Source organism: Salvelinus fontinalis, chromosome 30 (assembly GCF_029448725.1).
Source record: "Salvelinus fontinalis isolate EN_2023a chromosome 30, ASM2944872v1, whole genome shotgun sequence".
Taxonomy (NCBI): domain Eukaryota; kingdom Metazoa; phylum Chordata; class Actinopteri; order Salmoniformes; family Salmonidae; genus Salvelinus; species Salvelinus fontinalis.
In genome coordinates this window covers 17,245,152-17,265,637 of record NC_074694.1, presented here as the reverse complement: position 1 = coordinate 17,265,637, position 20,486 = coordinate 17,245,152, and the positions used below count along the sequence as shown (strand labels likewise).

Below are 20,486 nucleotides of genomic sequence, written 5' to 3'. Positions count from 1 at the left end.
TGGATGACAGTGGACCTTAGTCGGTCCGCAGACCGTAGGCAAGCCAAAATCTCTCACCATCAAGCTGACAATCTAGAGTCACATTTGTTTATTCTGCAAGCTGTAGCACCCACAATTTAACATTAAAGTAGGTTTTTTATAGGGCTATAGAGTTCAGTCTTATTCGTATTTTCTTTTTTGCCGTGGAAAATCTGCTATCGTAGTATCGCCATCCTGGTATTGTGGCAACTCTAATAATGCTTTGGGACTGTTAACCTGCATTAATACAGTGTGGATTCTCCCTTTGTGCAAGCTTGTTGTGAAATGGGAGGTGATGGTTCCTCCATATGGTGCTGGATTATATCTCTGTTGGTCTGTGTGCTCACACCTGTATCCCTTTTCCACCTATGTTTGCAGTCAAAGACGTCATCCCTCTGAGGTCTCCTTGTCCTAAACCCTCACCGGCCCTCTCCTCCCTCCTGGAGACCGAGATGAAACCCTCTCAGCCCCCCGGACACCTGTCCAACCCCAACACTTACCCCCTGCCCAAACGGGTGCTACCCTTGACCAGCCCCGAACTGGTCAAACTCAGGGCGAAGCCCGCTCCTGGCCTCCCTCCTCACCCTCCCCACCTGCCAGGGGTACACCACCGAGCCTCCGGGGTTGGAGGTGGGGGTGAAGCAAAGGATGGCCCGGCCAACTTTACAAACACCCTAATCAGGGAAATCCAGCATTCCCACAGCCCTGTGACCCCTAACCCCTATAGGGGAAAGACCTTTAACACTAGGGGTGGTATGGGAAAGGACAACCCACTGTCGCCCTCCTCCCTTCCCCCATGCAGAGTCAGTGCGCCCAGCAGAAGGAGGGACTATGGAGCGGTGCTGAGGGAAGACATGAACAAGAAACTCAAGGTAGAGTTTCTTTTGAGTTTGTTCTCTTTTCTCTGATCACATCCATATTAGGGTTGGGGTCAATTCCAATCAATTCAGGAATTATACTGTAATTCCCATTCCAACTCTCTTCAATGCTTTTCAGTGGGGAAAATTGGAATTTGGTTTACTTTCTGAATTGAAATGGAGTTGACCCCTACCATGATCCCTACATACTTAATTTGCTGTATCTATCTACTTTCCATTGGCATAACAATCTCACGGCAGCTTTACCTCATGTCTATCCAACACACTTATAGGTTGGATCCAGTGATGTTGGGAGCTCTAGACCGCCGTTCCCTGTTGCCCAGCTCCGCAGGCTCTCTGTGCCCCCAACCGTTACCTCCAGACCGGGGCAGAGCAGCCAGCCGCTACCTTCCCCTTACGTGGACCTCCAGAGCCCGGGGAGTAGGCCACCAGGGCGCAGGCACCACTTCTCCCAGAAGCTCTCGCAGTCTCTCCAGTCTATCCGCCAGTACAAAGAAGGAGGAGACGGGAAGGAGAGTACGATGAATCTTGGTGGTCCACTGTCACCCACCACGTGCATCCCTGTCAATCCACAGCAGGTACACTACATGACCAAATGTATGTGGACACCTGCTCGTTGAACATCTTATTCCAAAATCATGTGCGTTAATATTGTGTTTGTCCCCCCTTTGCAGCTATAACAGCCTCCACTCTTCTGGGAAGGCTTTCCACTAGATGTTGGAACATTGCTGCTGGGACTTGCTTCCATTCAGCCACAAGGGCATTAGTGAGGTCGGGCACTGGTTGCAACACTCACTCCCGAGTTCTGCCTCTGGAAGAAATGTCAGTACAAGAACTGTTCTTCAGGAGCTTCATGAAATGGGTTTCTTAACGCTACAGCGTACAATGACATTCTAGATGATTCTGTGCTTCCAACTTTGTGGTAACAGTTAGGGGAAGGCCCTTTCCTGTGTCAGCATGACAATGCCCCCGTGCACAAAGCGAGGTCCATACAGAAATGGTTTGTCGAGATCGGTGTGGAATAACTTGACTGGCCTGCACAGAGCCCTGACCTAAATCCCATTGAACACCTTTGAGATGAATTGGAACGCCGACTACGAGCCAGGCTTAATCACCCAATATCAGTGCCCGACCTCAATAATGCTCTTGTGGCTGAATGGAAGCAAGTCCCTGCTCTGTGTCCTCAGCAGATACGAACACATGAACACATAGAATCTAAACTGTCTCACTCTCACCGCACACAGGCACGTCAATAATGACAATTCAATGATGTTGATATTTGGTTCTCTTCTGTTTCCGGTCTTTCCACAGAGTCATGGTTCCCTGGACCACAGAGGAACCACTCCCTCTAACAAGCGGTTCACTCCAGGTACAAATTAGACCTACTAACTCTTATGTAAATAACAAGCCCATCATAGATCTATTTTAGAATCCTGAACCTTTGTAAAATGATTCTATGAACACATCAATAGGTTAACCATCTCCAAATGATAAGTTTCAATGTTGTTCTTTTTGTACAGTAACAATACTGATGCAGACATGTATAGTAGTTTCTGATGCCCCTTCTGCCATTTGACTAATGATTTGTTTGGAGTAGTATACTATGCAAATTCAGGCTAACTTTGCATGAAGTGCACTTTTATCTAGTTATCTAGTGGGCCTCTCTGTTATGTGTGCTAAAGGGCTTGAAAAAGGGGTTATCACAATTGACTTCACAATTCATGTAATATTTTGTCATCTGTTGAGGGGCCTTGTAAAAACCCACATACTCGTTCTCTAGTATATTACTTGTTGAACTTTATATGAAATATTCTATTTACTGTGAATGTTGATTATGATGTTTCCCACCAGGAGGCACCAGATCCCTGTCTCTGAAGAGACTCAGACACCCAGACTTGGAGGAGAGAAATGGAGGAAGAGGAGAGGACATGGCTAATAAGAGACTTCGTCCAGAGGACTATATCCCAGGCCCTATCAGTACCTGGCACCCACCAGATGGAACAGCCAGGTGAGGGGGTGAACATTTAATTCAATGCAACTTTATTTGTCCCCTTCAGCAATTACTATTAGGGCTAACTTTGTATGACGTGTAGTAGCTGGAAATGACTACAGAAAGATGGACGATGGAGGGAGCTAACCTTATATTTTGACTTATGATCGTTTAGATAATTGTGCTAACTAAGCTCATAAGGCCTTCTACAAGAATCAATGAATATAATATCATCAATTGAAAAGCCAGAAATGTTACTGGTTGTGATCTCTGTAAAGCCTGGTTTGTGATGGCTAAGTGGTCTGTTATGAATACATTTGATTTAATTTGACCCCTTACTCCTAGTTCTAAGATGTCCACCAGCCCCAACCCATCCTACCTGAAGAAAGTCTTCATGAAGAACAATCTGAGCTCAAGTCCTACTCTAAGGTTGAAGGAGAGTCTCACCCCTAAGAAGACAGAGGAAGGGATGGCGAGAGACAGGAGGACTGTCCCTACCTATCTACTCTCCACACCCAAACCTGCGAGGAAGCACTGCACCGGCCATGGAAAGACGCCATGCTGCAATAGTGTGAGGGAGAACGGCAACCCTCAAGCTGGATACAGGAGAATGAATCACCAATCTGGCAACACTCAATCTTTTTACAGTGGTAGATGTCCTCAAACAGGCAACCGCTACAGCCAATCTGGTAACCCAGCCAACCTGCCAGTCACAATCCATAGTAGAGGAGAATGCAGTAGAGCTAAAGAGACCAGAGAGCGAGAGAGTGGAGGAAGAGAACCGACAGTTCGCCCCGACGGGAGAACCCCCAAACCCGACTCAAAATCTCAGAGCTCGGACTCGAGCTGCCCTAGTTCTCGGCGCCATCACGCATTGGAAAAGAAGCGACACGTCTCTCGCCCACGGAGAACGTCTGCCTTGCCGGATGACCTGAATGACCTTTTCACCCCTGACCCCATAACCTCTAGCCTGTCTAGAGTAGCGATTACCTTTTCCCCCAGTCCCCAGAGAGGAGACAGGTCGCCCTCTGTACACAACAAGGTTCCTCTGTCTGTTGTGTTGGCTACTGTCAGTGATGCTAGTATGGGACCGGGGTCCCCCTATGTAACAAGCCCTAGAGAAATCCCCCCAAGATCCCGCTCACAGCGAATCCCATGTCCCAAGATCTCTTCCTGTACGGACACTGCAATGGACCCCTGTAAGCTACTCCTGGACCCCAAAATCTACTCCTCCTTTGTAAGGCTGGAGTTGAGCAGGAATGACTTGACTAAACTAGAGAGCGGCTTGTACAGAGCCATCACCAGCACTGTATCTTCCTCAGGGAAGCCCTCGTCCCCTAAGGATGTCACCTCAGGACTGAAAACAAGATCTTCTAGTATTGCTTCAGCAGAGTTGGTGTCACCTATGAATGAGAATGCCTACCTCAAGACAGAGTCCTGCGTTCTGAAAACTATCCCCCTCTCAGCCTCTGCAAAGTCTTCATCCTCATGTAAGGACAAGTCATTTAGCTTGGAGACAGCAGACCTCAAAACCAGTCCCTCAACCCTGGACCGACATGGACAAGGAAAGGAGGGTGACGAGAGGAAGGAAGGAGACCAGAAGGTCCATAAGATTTTATCGTTCCTTGAGGAAGGAGAACAAAGAAGCAAGACGAACAATTCCCGTAAGAGTCTGGAGGAGGACCCTCTGGATGTGGAGTTGAGCCTAGGCCTCGACCTGAGCCTGGGGCTAGAGTTGGCGCTATCCCAGAACAGCAGCAGCAGTGACGAAGACCAGCTGCCGTCCATGCAGCAGATCCTGGACCGTACCGCCCGGCCCCCAGACACCCCAGAAAAAGGAACCATCCCTGTACCCAGTATCCCCGTTGGACTCCCACACCACAGCCAACCAGTAAGATGCAACTTTCTTCGGGCTGTGTCCCTATGGGTCGTGGTCAAAAATGTTTTATTCACTTATTGTAATTTTCCAGTTTTGATGTAGGCCTAAATGCGGTCCAGTATAGCCACTATAACCAGTCTGTAAGGAGCTACTTTCTATAATGGCATTTATATGGTTTAGTTAGTTGTAACTTATTGTAAAAGGTTAGAAAAGTTCAAAGTACTAATTGAAGTGCCATAAAACAGTGTACTACAAATTACAAGTCGTCTCTAACAATGCTACAGTGTTTGGTACAGTGTTTTACACTAGTATTACCTCTAAATGGGTTGATAACGTTGATGTGGTGTTTTCTCTGGCAGGCTTCTTCATCTAAAGCGAAACACACCAGTTACAGGAACAACCTGGATGAGATGCTGAAGGAAAAGGAGGGCATTCAAAGGTTTTGCTTTATCATAAGTGACATTATAGTGCTATTTTCTCCATGTGGGTCTTTTAGATAGAGAAATCACTGCATTGCTTTAAAATGACAATGTACCATTTTGTATATATATTTTTTTTAACCAGGAAGGGCTCATTGAGATTTGAAATCTATTTTTCAACAGCGTCCTGGCCAAGATAGGCAGCACCAAGTCATTACACAATCACAGACAGACAACATGAAAAACTACAAGTAATCTAGTAAAAACCATAGAATTCACAAGAGTATAACAAAATCATAAAACAGCAAATAAATTTAAAAAAATACAGGTCAGGGAATCAGTCTCAAAGTGCTTCATCAGTGATTTAAAAACACCAATCAGGACAAGTTCTTCCAGGTTAAAAGTATTTTGTAAGGCGTTCCAAGCCGATGGCGCAGAGTACATAAAAGCCCTTTTACCAAATTTAGTTTGGACATTTGGAACAGTTAGCAGGATAAAGTCCTGCGAACGAAGAGAGTACCCACCACACTTATGAACAATAAAAATGCCCAAATAAAATGGTAGTAAACCCAAAATGGCTTTGTAAATAAAAGTATACCAGTGACTGAGCCTACGAGTGACTAGAGAAGGCCAGCCAACCCTGGTATATAGAGTGTAGTGGTGCGTAATGGTTTTGCAGTTTAAAATAAATCTCAATGCGCCTTGGTATCGGGTGTCAATTGATCTCAAACACTGAGCGGAAGCATTCATATATAAAATATCCCCATAGTCTAGTAAAGGCATACATGGAGCTGATACTAGCCTCCTTCTGGCTTCAAAAGAAAAACGAGCATTATTCCTAAAATAAATCCCAACTTTAGCTTCAATTTTTGTGTAAGTTGTTGAATATGCAATTTAAATGAGGCCATCATCAATTAAATTTCCAAGATATTTATGAGGTTACAGTCTCAATCTCATTGCCCTGACGTAATAGGTGAAATGTTCAGAGATCTATTTCTTGCTTTAGAAAACACAATTAGTTTTGTCAGTATTAGGGATAATCTTCAATTGACACAAGGTATGTTGAACAGTATAAAAATAAGTTTGCAAGTTCTGTGAAGCTTTTGTGAGACGAGGCACAACAATAGTATCATCAGTATCATCGTTGTTGTGAGATGACGCATTGCTGTGAAACGTGACTTTGTTCTGTAGTTGTTGTTATTCCCCCAGGTCTAAGGTGATGGAGAGGTCTCTGCATTGCTTAAACAAGAGTTGTATATCATATTGTATGAGTACTATGTCACAACACTGTCGTGGTTATTCCCCCAGGTCTAAGGTGATGGAGAGGTCTCTGCATTGCTTAAACAAGAGTTGTATATCATATTGTATGAGTACTATGTCACAACACTGTCGTGGTTATTCCCCCAGGTCTAAGGTGATGGAGAGGTCTCTGCATTGCTTAAACAAGAGTTGTATATCATATTGTATGAGTACTATGTCACAACACTGTCGTGGTTATTCCCCCAGGTCTAAGGTGATGGAGAGGTCTCTGCATTGCTTAAACAAGAGTTGTATATCATATTGTATGAGTACTATGTCACAACACTGTCGTGGTTATTCCCCCAGGTCTAAGGTGATGGAGAGGTCTGTGCATTGCTTAACCCCCTAGTCGACCTGTGTTTATTATGTTACATCAATCTAAGTAACATAATAAACACAATCTCCATCAAAATCAGTCACTTTAGATAGAGAGCTCTGCTAAACTGGAGAGCTCTGCTAAACTGGAGAGCTCTGCTAAACTGGAGAGCTCTGCTAAACTGGAGAGCTCTGCTAAACTGGAGAGCTCTGCTAAACTGGAGAGCTCTGCTAAATTGGAGAGCTCTGCTAAATTGGAGAGCTCTGCTAAATTGGAGAGCTCTGCTAAACTGGAGAGCTCTGCTAAACTGGAGAGCTCTGTTTTTTTGCCTTGGATGCATCTCAATTCACCGCATCTGCCTATGTCGCACTTCTGCGGTGAAAGGTGACAGAGCTAGAGCGGTGTTTGTCAAACCATGTGACATCCCACAAATCGGTCTTCTCACGATAATGTCTGGAGCGTCTGAACTGTTTGACGTAAAACTATGTTACTATGGAAAGGGGAAACTTTCACAAACACGATGGTGTTTGCCGTTTTGCTCTATGACCCCCACAAGTGTCGTCTGAAGGTAACCTGTACCGTTTTTAAAAAGGAATGGAAGGATGAAGGTAGATTTGTGCCTACCCAAAAGGGGTTAAATATGTGTAAAGAATATATATATTTCCTGAGCTTTCTTATGTCTCTAGATATAGAGCGAACACTTCAAAACCTTGTTTCTCATGATTTCGTTTTTGACTGTCTTTTTTCCCATTTTATAAATGTGTTTATCAAATATATATATTTTGTTAGTTACCTAAAAATTCTTAATCAAATAGCTAAATGATCCATGGTATGACCATCTTAAAACAATTCCATATGTCAGCTTAGAACTCCCCAACGGCTTAGACTTTTAGAATTAAACAAGAGCTCTATGTCATAACAATGTGTGCTATGTCGTGGTTATTCTCCCCAGGTCTAAGGAGATGGAAGCCAAGCTGCATCTCTCCTGTAAGGAGAAACTGCTGAGATTGGCTGAGGAAGAGGAGGAGGAGAACATTGAGGAGGCTATCCCACAGCAGCAAAAGTAATTGCACACACATACACTTAAAACATACAGTACCAGTCAAAAGTTTGGACACACCTACTCATTCAAGGGTTATTCTTTATTTTACTATTCTCTACATTGTAGAATAATAGTAAATACATCAAAACTATGAAATAACACATATGGAATCATGTAGTAACCAAAAAAGTGTTAAACAAATCAAAATATATTTGAGATTCTTCAAAGTAGCCACCCTTTGCATTGATGACAGCTTTGCACACTCTTGGCATTCTCTCAACCAGCTTCACCTGGAAGGCTTTTCCAACAGTCTTGAATGAGTTTCCACATATGATGAGCACTTGTTAGCTGCTTTTTCTTCACTCTGCAGTCCAACTCATCCCAAACCATCTCAATTGGGTTGAGGTTGGGTGATTGTGGAGGCCAGGTCATCTGATGCAGCACTCTATCACTCTCCTTCTTGGTCAAATACCCCTTATACACAGCCTAGAGGTGTGTTTTGGGTCATTGCACTGTTGAAAAACAAATGATAGTCCCACTAAGCACAAACCAGATGGGATGGCATTTCGCTGCAGAATGCTGTGGTAGCCATGCTGGTTAAGTGTGCCTTGAATTTGCTGCCACCAGCAAAGCCCCATCCCACCTCCTTCTCCATGCTTCACGGTCGGAACCACACATGCGGAGGTCATCCGTTCACCTACTCTGCGTCTCACAAAGACACGGCGGTTGGAACCAAAAATCTCAAATTTGGACTCATATGACCAAAGGACAGATTTCCCCCAGTCTAATGTCCATTGCTCATGTTTCTTTGCCCAAGCAAGTCTGTTCTTCTTATTGGTGTTCTTTAGTAGTGTTTCCTTTGCAGCAATCCGACCATGAAGGCCTGATTCACACAGTCTCCTCTGAACAGTTGATGTTGAGATGTGTCTGTTACTTGACCTCTGTGAAGCATTTATTTGGGCAGCAATCTGAGGCTGTTAACTCTAATGAACTTATCCTCTGCAGCAGAGGTAACTCGGGGTCTTCCTTTCCTGTGGCGGTCCTCATGAGAGCCAGTTTCATCATTGCGCTTGGTGGTTTTTGCGATTTCACTTGAAGTTCTTGACATTTTCTTAAAGTAATGATGGACTGTCGTTTCTCTTTGCTTATTTGAGCTTTTCTTGCCATAATATGGACTTGATCTTTTATCAAATAGGGGTGGTATACAGAAGATAGCCCTATCTTGTCACACTGATTTGGCTCAAACGCATTAACAAGTTAAGAAATTCCACAAATTAACTTTTAACAAGGCACACCTGTTCATTAAAATGCATTCCAGGTGACTACCTCATGAAGCTGGTTGAGAGAATGCCAAGAGTGTGCGACGCTGTCAAGGCAAAGGGTGGCTACTTTAAAGAATCTTAGATATAAAATATATTTTGATTTGTTTAACACTTTTTTTTGGTTACTACATGATTCCATATGTGTTATTTCATAGTTTTGATGTCTTCACTATTATTCTACAACGTAGAAAACAGTAAAAATAAAGTCAACCCAGTACTTTAGACTGGTACTGTACATCCATATAAACACAAAAGTGGAGCGTACAAAAAACAGAGTGCAGGTAGCCTAGAGGTTAACAGCGAAAGGTCGCTGGTTTGAATCCCTGAGCCGGGCAATGTGGGAAAATCTGCTATTCTGTCTGTGAGCAAGGCACTTAAAAACAACCGCTCTACGGGCGGCGATGACGTCGATCAAGGCAGATAAATGCAGCGGACATTTTCGGTTGAAGTGTCTAGGTACCCCATTTCCAGTTAATCCTAGGAGCAGAGGTAACTACATACACACACACACGCGAGGAGGACTAATAACCACAATCCCACACTTCCATGTGTGTATCTCTTGTCAACCCCAGGGATTTCCTGCAGCGTTTCTCGGTGTTGTCTAGTGCCATCCAGGACCTGCACCCCGGGGAAGCGGTGTTCAGCCTGGACAACTTTGGCCGTCTCTTCAGCCAACACACACTGCAGCTGAGACGCTGTAACGTCACCCCGTGTGACACCACACAGAAAACAATCCTCTGGTAAGATGTGTGTGTGACAGAGGAAATGTTCAGTCCTCTCCTCTCTTGCCCCATCACACCATCTCTGTTGTTTTTCCCCTCTCTTTCTCTCTCTCATCTCTCTGGTGTGTGTTTTTCCCCTCTCTCTCTCTCTCTCTCTCTCTCTCTCGTTTCCTCTGTGTCTCTCAGGTCCTCTCCAGACCAGTTCAGGACCCAGGTCAGTTCCCAGCTGTTCCAGAGAGCCTACTGCTCCTCCCCCTGTCCTCCCCAGGTGACCCGCTGGCTCTTCCAGGTACTACTCTACACCCCCTTTTACCTGTCCCTGCGCTAGACTAATCAAATTGATTTATTTGTTTGTTTGTATAATTGCTTAATTTTAATTGATCAATGTACTGATGTATCTTCTGTTGTTCTCTCCCTCTGGTGGTTTGGTGGTACTCAACTCTTTTTTTGTGGGGGGGGGACTAACATAGGGGGAGGACTAACGGGGGGGTACTAAAGTGTTTTTAATCAAATGAGGTTGGCTCATTAAAGACAGACAAAAAGTCAGCCTCTGTCTTTCTCTCTCCTTCCCTCCCTCCTGTAGATGATGTCAGTCCACTCAGACAGGCTGACCTGTCATCAGGTACTACAGGCCCTTGGAGATATTGCCTGCTCCGCTGCTGAACACATGGTGCTGAATAAGAGTGAGAGGTTTGAGGTGTGGGTGCCCAGTATTGGAGACATGACCCTGGTCTTCATGAACATGGGGGTTCCCTTCGTCACCCTTTTCCCCCTGGAGAACCTACAACCCCCCTTCACTGAGGGAGACCTGATGTAAGTCTGTGTGTGTGTCAATAACTACTTTGTTCATACAATTTTTCTGATAGACAGATAATAACTACCTGTGTGTGTGTAGAGAGGGCCTCCAGATCAGCACAGAGAGCCTGTCCAGCAAGAAGGAGCTCAGAACTTTCCCTGAACACAACTTTGACAATGTCATCAAGTACATGTGTCATTGTACGTCGTTGTGCCCGCGGGTCTACAGTGACCGAGACCTGCTGTTACTCCTGACGGTGGTGAGCAGAGTGGGCCTGGATACGCAGCTCGCCCTCCAGCCCACTGAGCACCTCCGCTCCCTACTGCACAACCTGGTCAACAGCATAAGGGACTTGGACATCATGGTCAGTCAGTCAACTGTTGTATTTCTTTCTTCTTCTGTGGCTTCTGCGTGGTGCCGTAGTAACACGTGTACATGTGCAACCCCAATGGTTGTGGGTTCAACCCCGCCTCAGCATTAATAACTTCATCTCCTACCTGCTTGTTTCCCCATCCAATTATTTGCTGTCTAAATAAGCCCAGGGCTAAGGGAGTGTTCACGCTTGCACATTGTAAAGTGGACTAACACTATCCTTAGCCCCGGGCTCGCTGGCCCTGCTCCGGAGCAGGGTTAGCACTGACTTTTTTTAAACACAGTGCCAAAATAGCCATTTTGAAACAGGGTCGAGAATTTTCTAGGTTCAATCACAAAATCTGCACTTTCACTTAATCTACATATGCTCATGACTAGTGGTGTAACGGACCGTAGTTGATCCGTGATCCGTACGGATCACCCCCCACGGCTCAGCACGCATGTGAACCGCAGATCAATTGCAGAGTTTAACCATCATTGTGTGAAATACAGTTTAACTGCTGCTGTTACTTTTTAAAGTATTAATTGGCTAAATTTCGATGCAGAGTTGCAGTGAGAAGATAAAGACAAGACAGATGCGTGTTGTGTTTTACTCTGAAGCCTGGAGGTTGATTTTAATTATTTTTTAAAAGCAGTTGTGTTTACTGTTCACGTGAACAGGGCATGTTGAATCCCAACGAATCAATCCTGGATGTTCGCATTGCAAAAAGCAAAGAAGAAAAAAAGAGCAGTGACAGCCACGGCTGGCGGAGGAGCTGAAGAACTGGAAAAACTTCCCGCTTCATTTAAGTCTCATTTATGGGAGCACTTAGGCTTCCCTGTCAAATATGACGGAAGAAGGGTGGTGGACAACACCATTACGGTGTGTAGGCTAGAGGTCGACCGATTTTTATGATTTTTCAACGCCGATACCGATTAATCGGACGATTTTATATATTTGTAATAATGACAATTACAACAATACTGAATGAACACTTATATTTTAACTTAATATAATACATAAATAAAAACAATTTAGTTTAAATAATGCAAAAACAGTGTTGGAGAAGATAGAAAAAGTACAACAAAACGCTTATTCTTTCAGTGAAATACGGAACCACATCCATAAGTCTAAATACTGCCGTTACATTGCACAACCTTCAACATTATGTCATAATTATGTAAAATTCTGGCAAATGAATTACGGTCTTTTTTTGGAAGAAATGGTCTTCACACAGTTTGCAACGAGCCAGGCGGCCCAAACTGCTGCATATACCCTGACTCTGCATGCACTGAACGCAAGAGAAGTGACACAATTTCCCTAGTTAATATTGCCTGCTAACATGAATTTCTTTTAACTAAATATACAGGTTAAAAAAAATATACTTGTGTATTGATTTTAAGAAAGGCATTGATGTTTATGGTTAGGTACACATTGGTGCAACGACAGAGCTTTTTTCACGAATGCGCTTGTTAAATCATCACCCGTTTGGTGAAGTAGGCTGTGATTCGATGATAAATTAACAGGCACGCATTGATTATTTGCAACGCAGGACAAGCTAGTTAAACTAGTAATATCATCAACCATGTGTAGTTAACTAATGGTTATGTTAAAATTGATTGTTTAATGCTAGCTAGCAACTTACCTTGGCTCCTTGCTGCACTCGCGTAACAGGTGGTCAGCCTGCCAAGCAGTCTCCTCGTGGAGTGCAATCTAATCGGCCATAATCGGCATCCAAAAATGCAGATTACCGATTCTTATGAAAACTTGAAATCGGGCCTAATTAATCGGTCATGCCGATTTGTATTTATTTTTTAAATCGGTCGACCTCTAGTCTAGGCATTGTGCCACAAAGCCGTATGCTCATGGAAATAGATTGAGCATGGCCACACTTAAAGAGTCATCACCCTGGTGTGTCAGTGACAGGAGCCAACTCAGCCAAGAGACAACTTCTCACCGTGACATTTAAGCAGCCCTTTGCTGTAGCATCAGACTGAGCTAGTCATCACCAAATCTATTGGGATGTTTATCTCTGCAGACATGAGGCCATACTCTGTTGTGGAAAACAAAGGGTTTAAAAATATGGTGGACGTGCTTGAGCCACGCTAGGAAATCCCCTGGCGCACCCACTCCAGTATGAAGATGGTGCCAGATCTTTATGAACAGGAAAATGTCAAAATTGTCGATGAATTATCCAAAGCATCCTCTGTTGCCATCACCACACCTCCAGGGTAACGGAAAGCTACGTGACTGTGACTGCTCACTAGACCAGAGGAGTGGGAGATGTGAAGTCCGGTGCTACAGACACGCCCCCTCTATTAGAGGCACAAATCTGGCACAGATACTGCTGGGAGCAGTAGCAGAGTGGAAGCTAGAGGCCCAATAGCAATATCCCAACCACCACAGATAATGCCAAGAACCAAGTAAATGCAGTGATGGAGCCTGGACTGGGGCCACAGATGGCTTTCTTTGCACATGTGATCAATTTAGCCCTACACCGGAGGACACAGTGATGTCACCACTGACATTGTGGCCACTGAAAAGATAAAACAAAGAGTGAATTACTTAAATAATAAATATAGTGCCGTCTGTTAGTCTATGCTATTGCTATTAGAATCATCCATTTTTGATTTGGAATAATAAAGGCTTTTATTAAATGTTATTGCCACAATTATAGTTCTATGAAAATAAATGATTTGTTAGTTTAATAGATCAAGTCCTTTTTTTCTGCCGGGTCAAGCCACAGAGCTGACAGGAGCAGACTCGGAGGCATCTCCTCCACAAAATAATTTGGCCATGAAGGAGCTTTTCGGGGCGATCTTTAAGAGCAAGGTCACAGGCAAGATGTTTGCCAACACCATCGAAGAGGAGGTGGCATCCTACAAGGCAGCACGCGGCGTTCCAGTGGATGGTGATCCACTGACATGGTGGAAAAGCAATGAGTGTAAATACCCTCACATTGCCATGATGGCAAGACGCTACCTGGCTGTGCCTGGTGTTCTCCACGCCAGGGGACATAGTGACTGCAAAGAGGTCTACCCTCTCCCCAGACAATGTAGACAACTTCAAATTATTTTTCAAAAAGATGAGGATATAATCTCAGGTCTGATTTTCTTTGCTTTCTTTTAAACTTTTTTTTTATGTCGACAAAGGCTATTTTTTCATTCACTATTGTTCAAAGGAAGGTGTCACGCCTCATATTGCGCTTTAATTTAACAATTGAATATTTTATTGAAACATTGAAAAGTTCCTGTCTTTAAGTGTTCTTTAAGTAATAAATGTAAAGCAAAGTTATTTGTCTCTTGTTTTTTGCTGATCTGATGATCTGATCTGTGACTCAAACCCGTGATCCGAACCGTGAGTTTTGTGATCTGTTGCACCACTACTCATGACGCCTGCCACTCTCTTGTTTACCTGTCCGAGTCGACAGGAAGAGGTTATTTCACACAAAGTAATAGTGTTTTGTCCAAGTTTCGAGTGACGAAAGGTAGCTAGCTAACACCAACTAACAGCTCTCACGTCTTGTCATGCGGAGCCGTTGCTATGGATACTCACAAGCACAGCGCAGGGAGCCGGGGACAGACCGAGAAAAGCACCTATAGATAAGAGGAAGTTACTGTATTTCTGATTTCGGGTTAGGGCAGGGCCGAGCCGCGCCTTAAATTTGGCAGAAGCAATCGGGACAGAGTAGGGCCTGAACGTTGCGGGCAGAGCAGGACTCTAGATAGAACGTAACGTTGGATTCATGTCGGGGATGGGATGTATTTGTCGCGTGTTGTTTGTACGTTAGCCCAGGTCTATGGAATACACGTATGAGTCCTTAGCACAGGGTTAACAAATGCTTGTGTTAATTTGAGATAAGCCCAGGGCCTGTTTTAGCCAGGGGTCAAGAACAAGGCAGGTTTAAAAGGCCTTTAAAGGGGAAACTCAAATTCACTTGTGTATTAAAGTAGTCAAAAGTGTAATATTTGGTCCCATATTCATAGCACACAATGATTTACATCAAGCTTGTGTAACAGATTAAATTTACGTCGTCCCCTCGCCCCGACACGGGCGCGAACCAGGGAACTTCTGCACACATCAACAACGGTCGCCCACGAAGCAGCGTTACCCATCGCTCCACAAAGGCCGCGGCCCTTGCAGAGCAAGGGGCAACCCTACTTAATGTCTCAGAGCAAGTGACGTAACTGATTGAAATGCTACTAGCGCGTACCCGCTAACTAGCTAGCCATTTCACATCCGTTACACTTGACTCTACAAACTTGTTGGATACATTTGCTGTTTGTTTTGTTTGTGTTTGAAATTATTTTGTGTCCATTAGAAATGAATGGTAAATAATGTATTGTGACATTTTGGGTAACTTTTATTCTAAATAAGAATAGAATATGTTTCTAAACACTTCTACATTAATGTGGATGCTACCATGATTACGGAGACATGCTAACCTTTCACCATTACAAGAACAGGAGAGGTTAGCATTTTATATCATACCCCCAAGACATGCTAACCTCTCACCATTACAAGAACAGGAGAGGTTAGCATTATATATCATCCCCCCAAGACATGCTAACCTCTCACTATTACAAGAACAGGAGAAGTTAGCATTATATATCATACCCCCAAGACATGCTAACCTCTCACCATTACAAGAACAGGAGAGGTTAGCATTTTATATCATACCCCCAAGACATGCTAACCTCTCACCATTACAAGAACAGGAGAGGTTAGCATTATATATCATCCCCCCAAGACATGCTAACCTCTCACCATTACAAGAACAGGAGAAGTTAGCATTATATATCATACCCCCAAGACATGCTAACCTCTCACCATTACAAGAACAGGAGAGGTTAGCATTATATATCATCCCCCCAAGACATGCTAACCTCTCACCATTACAAGAACAGGAGAGATTAGCATTTCTTAGAGGGTGTGATGTTTGTGCCTCTGTAATTTTGTATCAATTCAAATCCAAAGTGCTGTAGACCAGAGCCAAAACCCCAAAAATGTGTCACTAACCAGGCTTCCATCCAACCATTTCATGCGGATGAATTACATGACGCATGAAAAAAGTCCATCACGACCGGGCTGATGGAAACAACATGAAATGCCGGTACAATTTTATAAATACCAACAGACAATTTGTTTGTTCGACATGGTGGGATCTTTTTGTGTCTAAAATAAATTGTGAGAAATGGCAGTGGAAACGCCTTTATGAGCAAATACTAATATAACCATCATATTTAAGTAAACTTGGAGTCACGCGATGTTGTGTGGTCCTCCCACTACCAATCTGTAAACCATGCTGTTTATTAGGCTACAGATGAACTAAGTTAGGAGGTGAAAGTGCAAGGTGATGAGCTTGATGCTCTTTTCCAATGAATATCGAGGTTCTTATTGTGGTGACATGATCATCAATGCTTGGCTGCCGTTTGACAAATACAAAAAATATCACTCTTGTCCATAATAATCTCATAATGTAGGTAGCCTACCTGCACTGTATCTGCGAGATGTTGGTTAATGTGCATGTGCCAAGACTAGAGTGGGCACATTTGCAATATACGCAACAATTTTGTTACAAAACCATCAGTAAAGTTGAAAATGCAATGGAAACTCGTTGGTTTATTTTATATAAAAAATAAAATGTTACTTTTTACCCCCCTTTTTTCTCAATTTCGTGGGATCCAATTGGTATTTACAGTCCCATTGCTGCAACTCCCGTACGGACTCGGGAGAGGCGAAGCTCGAGAGCCATGTGTCCTCCGAAACACGACCCTGCTAAGCCGCACTGCTTCTGGACACACTGCTCGCTTATCCCGGAAACCAGCTCCACCAATCAGTCGGAGGAAACACTGCGATGCAGTGCCTTAGACAGCTGCGCCACTCGGGAGGCCCTATGGAAACCCATGTAACTTGTAATTTAACTGCAAAAGTTATTTTTATGTGCACTACGTCATCGCGCACAGCCTTTATTCCGCAGAAGGTTAGTTTGATGGAAACGCATCTCTGGTGGAAAATGAGCATGTTATTCTATGCAGATTTTTATTTTTTTATATTCCCATGAAAATCTCTCACAAATTGGATGGAAACCTAACTACTGTCCCAATACTTTTGGAGCTCACTGTATGTAGACACTGGTATGGTGCTGGAGATGAATGAATGCTTGTCACCATTTCTTTCTTTTGATAGTTTGAACTTTTTTTCTTTCCTTTGCTAGGTAAACTCATCTCACTGTGTTGTGTGTCTGTTTCTCCTGTCTCATTGTTGATGTTGATCTATCTCCTGTCCTGTAGCTGCCCAGGATCTGCATGTCGCTGATTGCCCTGACTGAGGACCACCACAACCTGCGCTGGCTGGTTGAGCTCCTGCCAGACAGCATGCGCGGCAAGCAACTCAGGAGACACCTCAGTGTGTTGGCCATCTCCAAGCTGCTGAACAACAGATGCACTTACATTCCCTCCAACACAGAGTTCCAGCTGTCAGACCTGCGTCCCTACCTCTCCCAAATGCGGCCCTCCTCACTTCTCCGGGGGCTGGCCACCTCCTGCTACAGGAGGAGTCACCACCCACACAGAGAGCGGGAGGAAGAGGAGGACTGTGCCTCCCTGGACCAGCAGGTCAACAAAGGGTTATTTACCAGGGTGTATATATGGGTAATTTTGCAACAGAATTTGTTTTGCAACAAAATATGGGTTTCTTATTGGACAAGAGCAGCAGCTAGTCCCGCCCAGCATAGGTTTGTTTGCTTGCGTCTGGTTCCAAGTGACTACACCTGTTGTCCGGTTAAATCAGGAGAACTAGGGTTGTGTTCATTAGGTCACACAACCGACAGTGGTTTCAAGGGAAGTGTATATACAGTTAAGGTCGGAAGTTTACATACACTTAGGTCAGAGTCATTAAAACTCGTTTTTCAACCACTCCACAAATTTAGTTTTGGCAAGTCGGTTAGGCCATCTACTTTGTGCATGACACAAGTAATTTTCCAACAATTGTTTACAGACAGATTATTTCACTTATAATTCACTGTATCACAATTCCAGTGGGTCAGAAGTTTACATACACTAAGTTGATTGTGCCTTTAAACAGCTTGGAAAATTCCAGAAAATTATGTCATGGCTTTAGAAGCTTCTGATAGGCTAATTGACATCATTTGAGTCAATTGGAGGTGTACCTGTGGATGTATTTCAAGGCCTACCTTCAAACTCATTGCCTCTTTGCTTGACAACATGGGAAAATCAAAAGAAATCAGCCAAGACCTCAGGCGAAAAAATTGTAGATCTCCACACGTCTGGTTCATCCTTGGGAGCAATTTCAAAACGTCTGAAGGTACCACGTTCATCTCTACAAACAATAGTACGCAAGTATAAACACCATGGGACCACGCAGCCGTCATACCGCTCAGGAAGGAGACGCCTACTGTCTCCTAGAGATGAACGTACTTTGGTGCGGAAAGTGCAAATCAATCCCAGAACAACAGCAAAGGACCTTGTGAAGATGCTGGAGGAAACCGGTACAAAGTATCTATATCCACAGTAAAACAAGTCCTATATCGACATAGCCTGAAAGGCCGCTCAGCAAGGAAGAAGCCACTGCTCCAAAGCCACCATAAAAAAGCCAGACTACGGTTTGCAACTGCACATGGGGACAAAGATCGTACTTTTTGGAGAAATGTCCTCTGGTCTGATGTAACAAAAATATAACTGTTTGGCCATAATGACCATCGTTATGTTTGGAGGAAAAAGGGGGAGGCTTGCAAGCCGAAGAACACCATCCCAACCATGAAGCATGTGGGTGGCAGCATCATGTTGTGGGGGTGCTTTGCTGTAGGAGGGACTGGTGCACTTCACAAAATAGATGGCATCATGAGGTAGGAAAATGATGTGTATATATTGAAGCAACATCTCAAGACATCAGTCAGGAAGTTAACGCTTGGTTGCAAATGGGTCTTCCAGACGGACAATGACCCCAAACATACTTCCAAACTTGTGGCAAAATGGCTTAAGGACAGCCAAGTCAAGGCATTGGAGTGGCCATCACAAAGCCCTGACCTCAATCCTATGGAAAATTTGTGGGCAGAACTGAAAAAGCGTGTGCGAGCAAGGAGGTCTACAATCCTGACTCAGTTACACCAGCTCTGTCAGGAGGAGTGGGCCAAATTCACCCAACTTGTTGTAGGAAGCTTGTGGGAGGCTACCCAAAACATTTGACCCAAGTTCAACAATTTAAAGGCAATGCTACCAAATACTAATTGAGTGTATGTAAACTTCTGACCCACTGGGAATGTGATGAAAGAAATAAAAGCTGAAATAAATCATTCTCTCTACTATTATTCTGACATTTCACTTTCTTAAAAATAAAGTGGTGATCCTAACTAACCTAAGACAAGTAATTTTTACTAGGATTAAATGTCAGGAATTGTGAAATACTGAGTTTAAATGTATTTGGCTAAGCTGTATGTGAACTTCCAACTTCAACTGTGTGTGTATGCATGTAGGTATATATATATATATATGTGTGTGTGTATATATATATATATATATATATATATATATACACACAGTTGGAGAACAAGTATTTGATACACTGCCGATTTTGCAGGTTTTCCTACTTACAAAGCATGTAGAGGTCTGTAATTTTTATCATCAGTACACTTCAACTGTGAGGGACGGAATCTAAAACAAAAATCCAGAAAATCACACTGATTTTTAAGTAAATAATTTGCATTTTATTGCATGACATAAGTATTTGATACATCAGAAAAGCAGAACTTAATATTTGGTACAGAAACCATTGTTTGCAATTACAGAGATCATACGTTTCCTGTAGTTCTTGACCAGGTTTGCACACACTGCAGCAGGGATTTTGGCCCACTCCTCCATACAGACCTTCTCCAGATCATTCAGATTTCGGGGATGTCGCTGGGCAATACGGACTTTCAGCTCCCTCCAAAGATTTTCTATTGGGTTCAGGTCTGGAAACTGGCTAGGCCACTCCAGGACCTTGAGATGCTTCTTACGGAGCCACTCCTTAGTTGCCCTGGCTGTGTGTTTGGGGTCGTTGTCATGCTGGAAGACCCAGCCACAACCCATCTTCAATGCTCTTACTGAGGGAAGGAGGTTGTTGGCCAAGATCTCGCGATACATGGCCCCATCCATCCTCCCCTCAATACGGTGCAGTCGTCCTGTCCACTTTGCAGAAAAGCATCCCAAAAGAATGATGTTTCCACCTCCATGCTTCACGGTTGGGATGGTGTTCTTGGGGTTGTACTCATCCTTGTTCTTCCTCTAAACACGGCGAGTGGAGTTTAGACCAAAAAGCTCTATTTTTGTCTCATCAGACCACATGACCTTCTCCCATTCCTCCTCTGGATCATCCAGATGGTCATTGGCAAACTTCATACGGGCCTGGACATGTGCTGGCTTGAGCAGGGGGACCTTGCGTACGCTGCAGGAT

The 20,486-nt window shown here is 43.9% G+C and overlaps 1 protein-coding gene across 3 annotated transcripts in view; it reads left to right on the top strand.

The window, feature by feature from the left end:
* The window catches only part of LOC129828739 (SMC5-SMC6 complex localization factor protein 2-like), a 33,100-nt gene that overhangs the window by 8,123 nt on the left and 4,491 nt on the right, over window positions 1-20,486 (top strand). For 2 of the 3 annotated variants that reach the window (XM_055889910.1, XM_055889908.1), the window contains exons 2-13: window positions 397-890; window positions 1,169-1,474; window positions 2,208-2,265; window positions 2,748-2,904; window positions 3,232-4,777; window positions 5,125-5,204; window positions 7,752-7,862; window positions 9,736-9,903; window positions 10,072-10,174; window positions 10,469-10,698; window positions 10,781-11,045; window positions 17,327-17,650. In XM_055889910.1, coding sequence (XP_055745885.1) covers window positions 471-890; window positions 1,169-1,474; window positions 2,208-2,265; window positions 2,748-2,904; window positions 3,232-4,777; window positions 5,125-5,204; window positions 7,752-7,862; window positions 9,736-9,903; window positions 10,072-10,174; window positions 10,469-10,698; window positions 10,781-11,045; window positions 17,327-17,650 — 3,768 coding nt within the window. In that variant the 5' untranslated portion in view covers window positions 397-470. The remainder of the gene's footprint in view (window positions 1-396; window positions 891-1,168; window positions 1,475-2,207; window positions 2,266-2,747; window positions 2,905-3,231; window positions 4,778-5,124; window positions 5,205-7,751; window positions 7,863-9,735; window positions 9,904-10,071; window positions 10,175-10,468; window positions 10,699-10,780; window positions 11,046-17,326; window positions 17,651-20,486) is intronic. The other variant, XM_055889909.1, reaches the window with a different exon arrangement.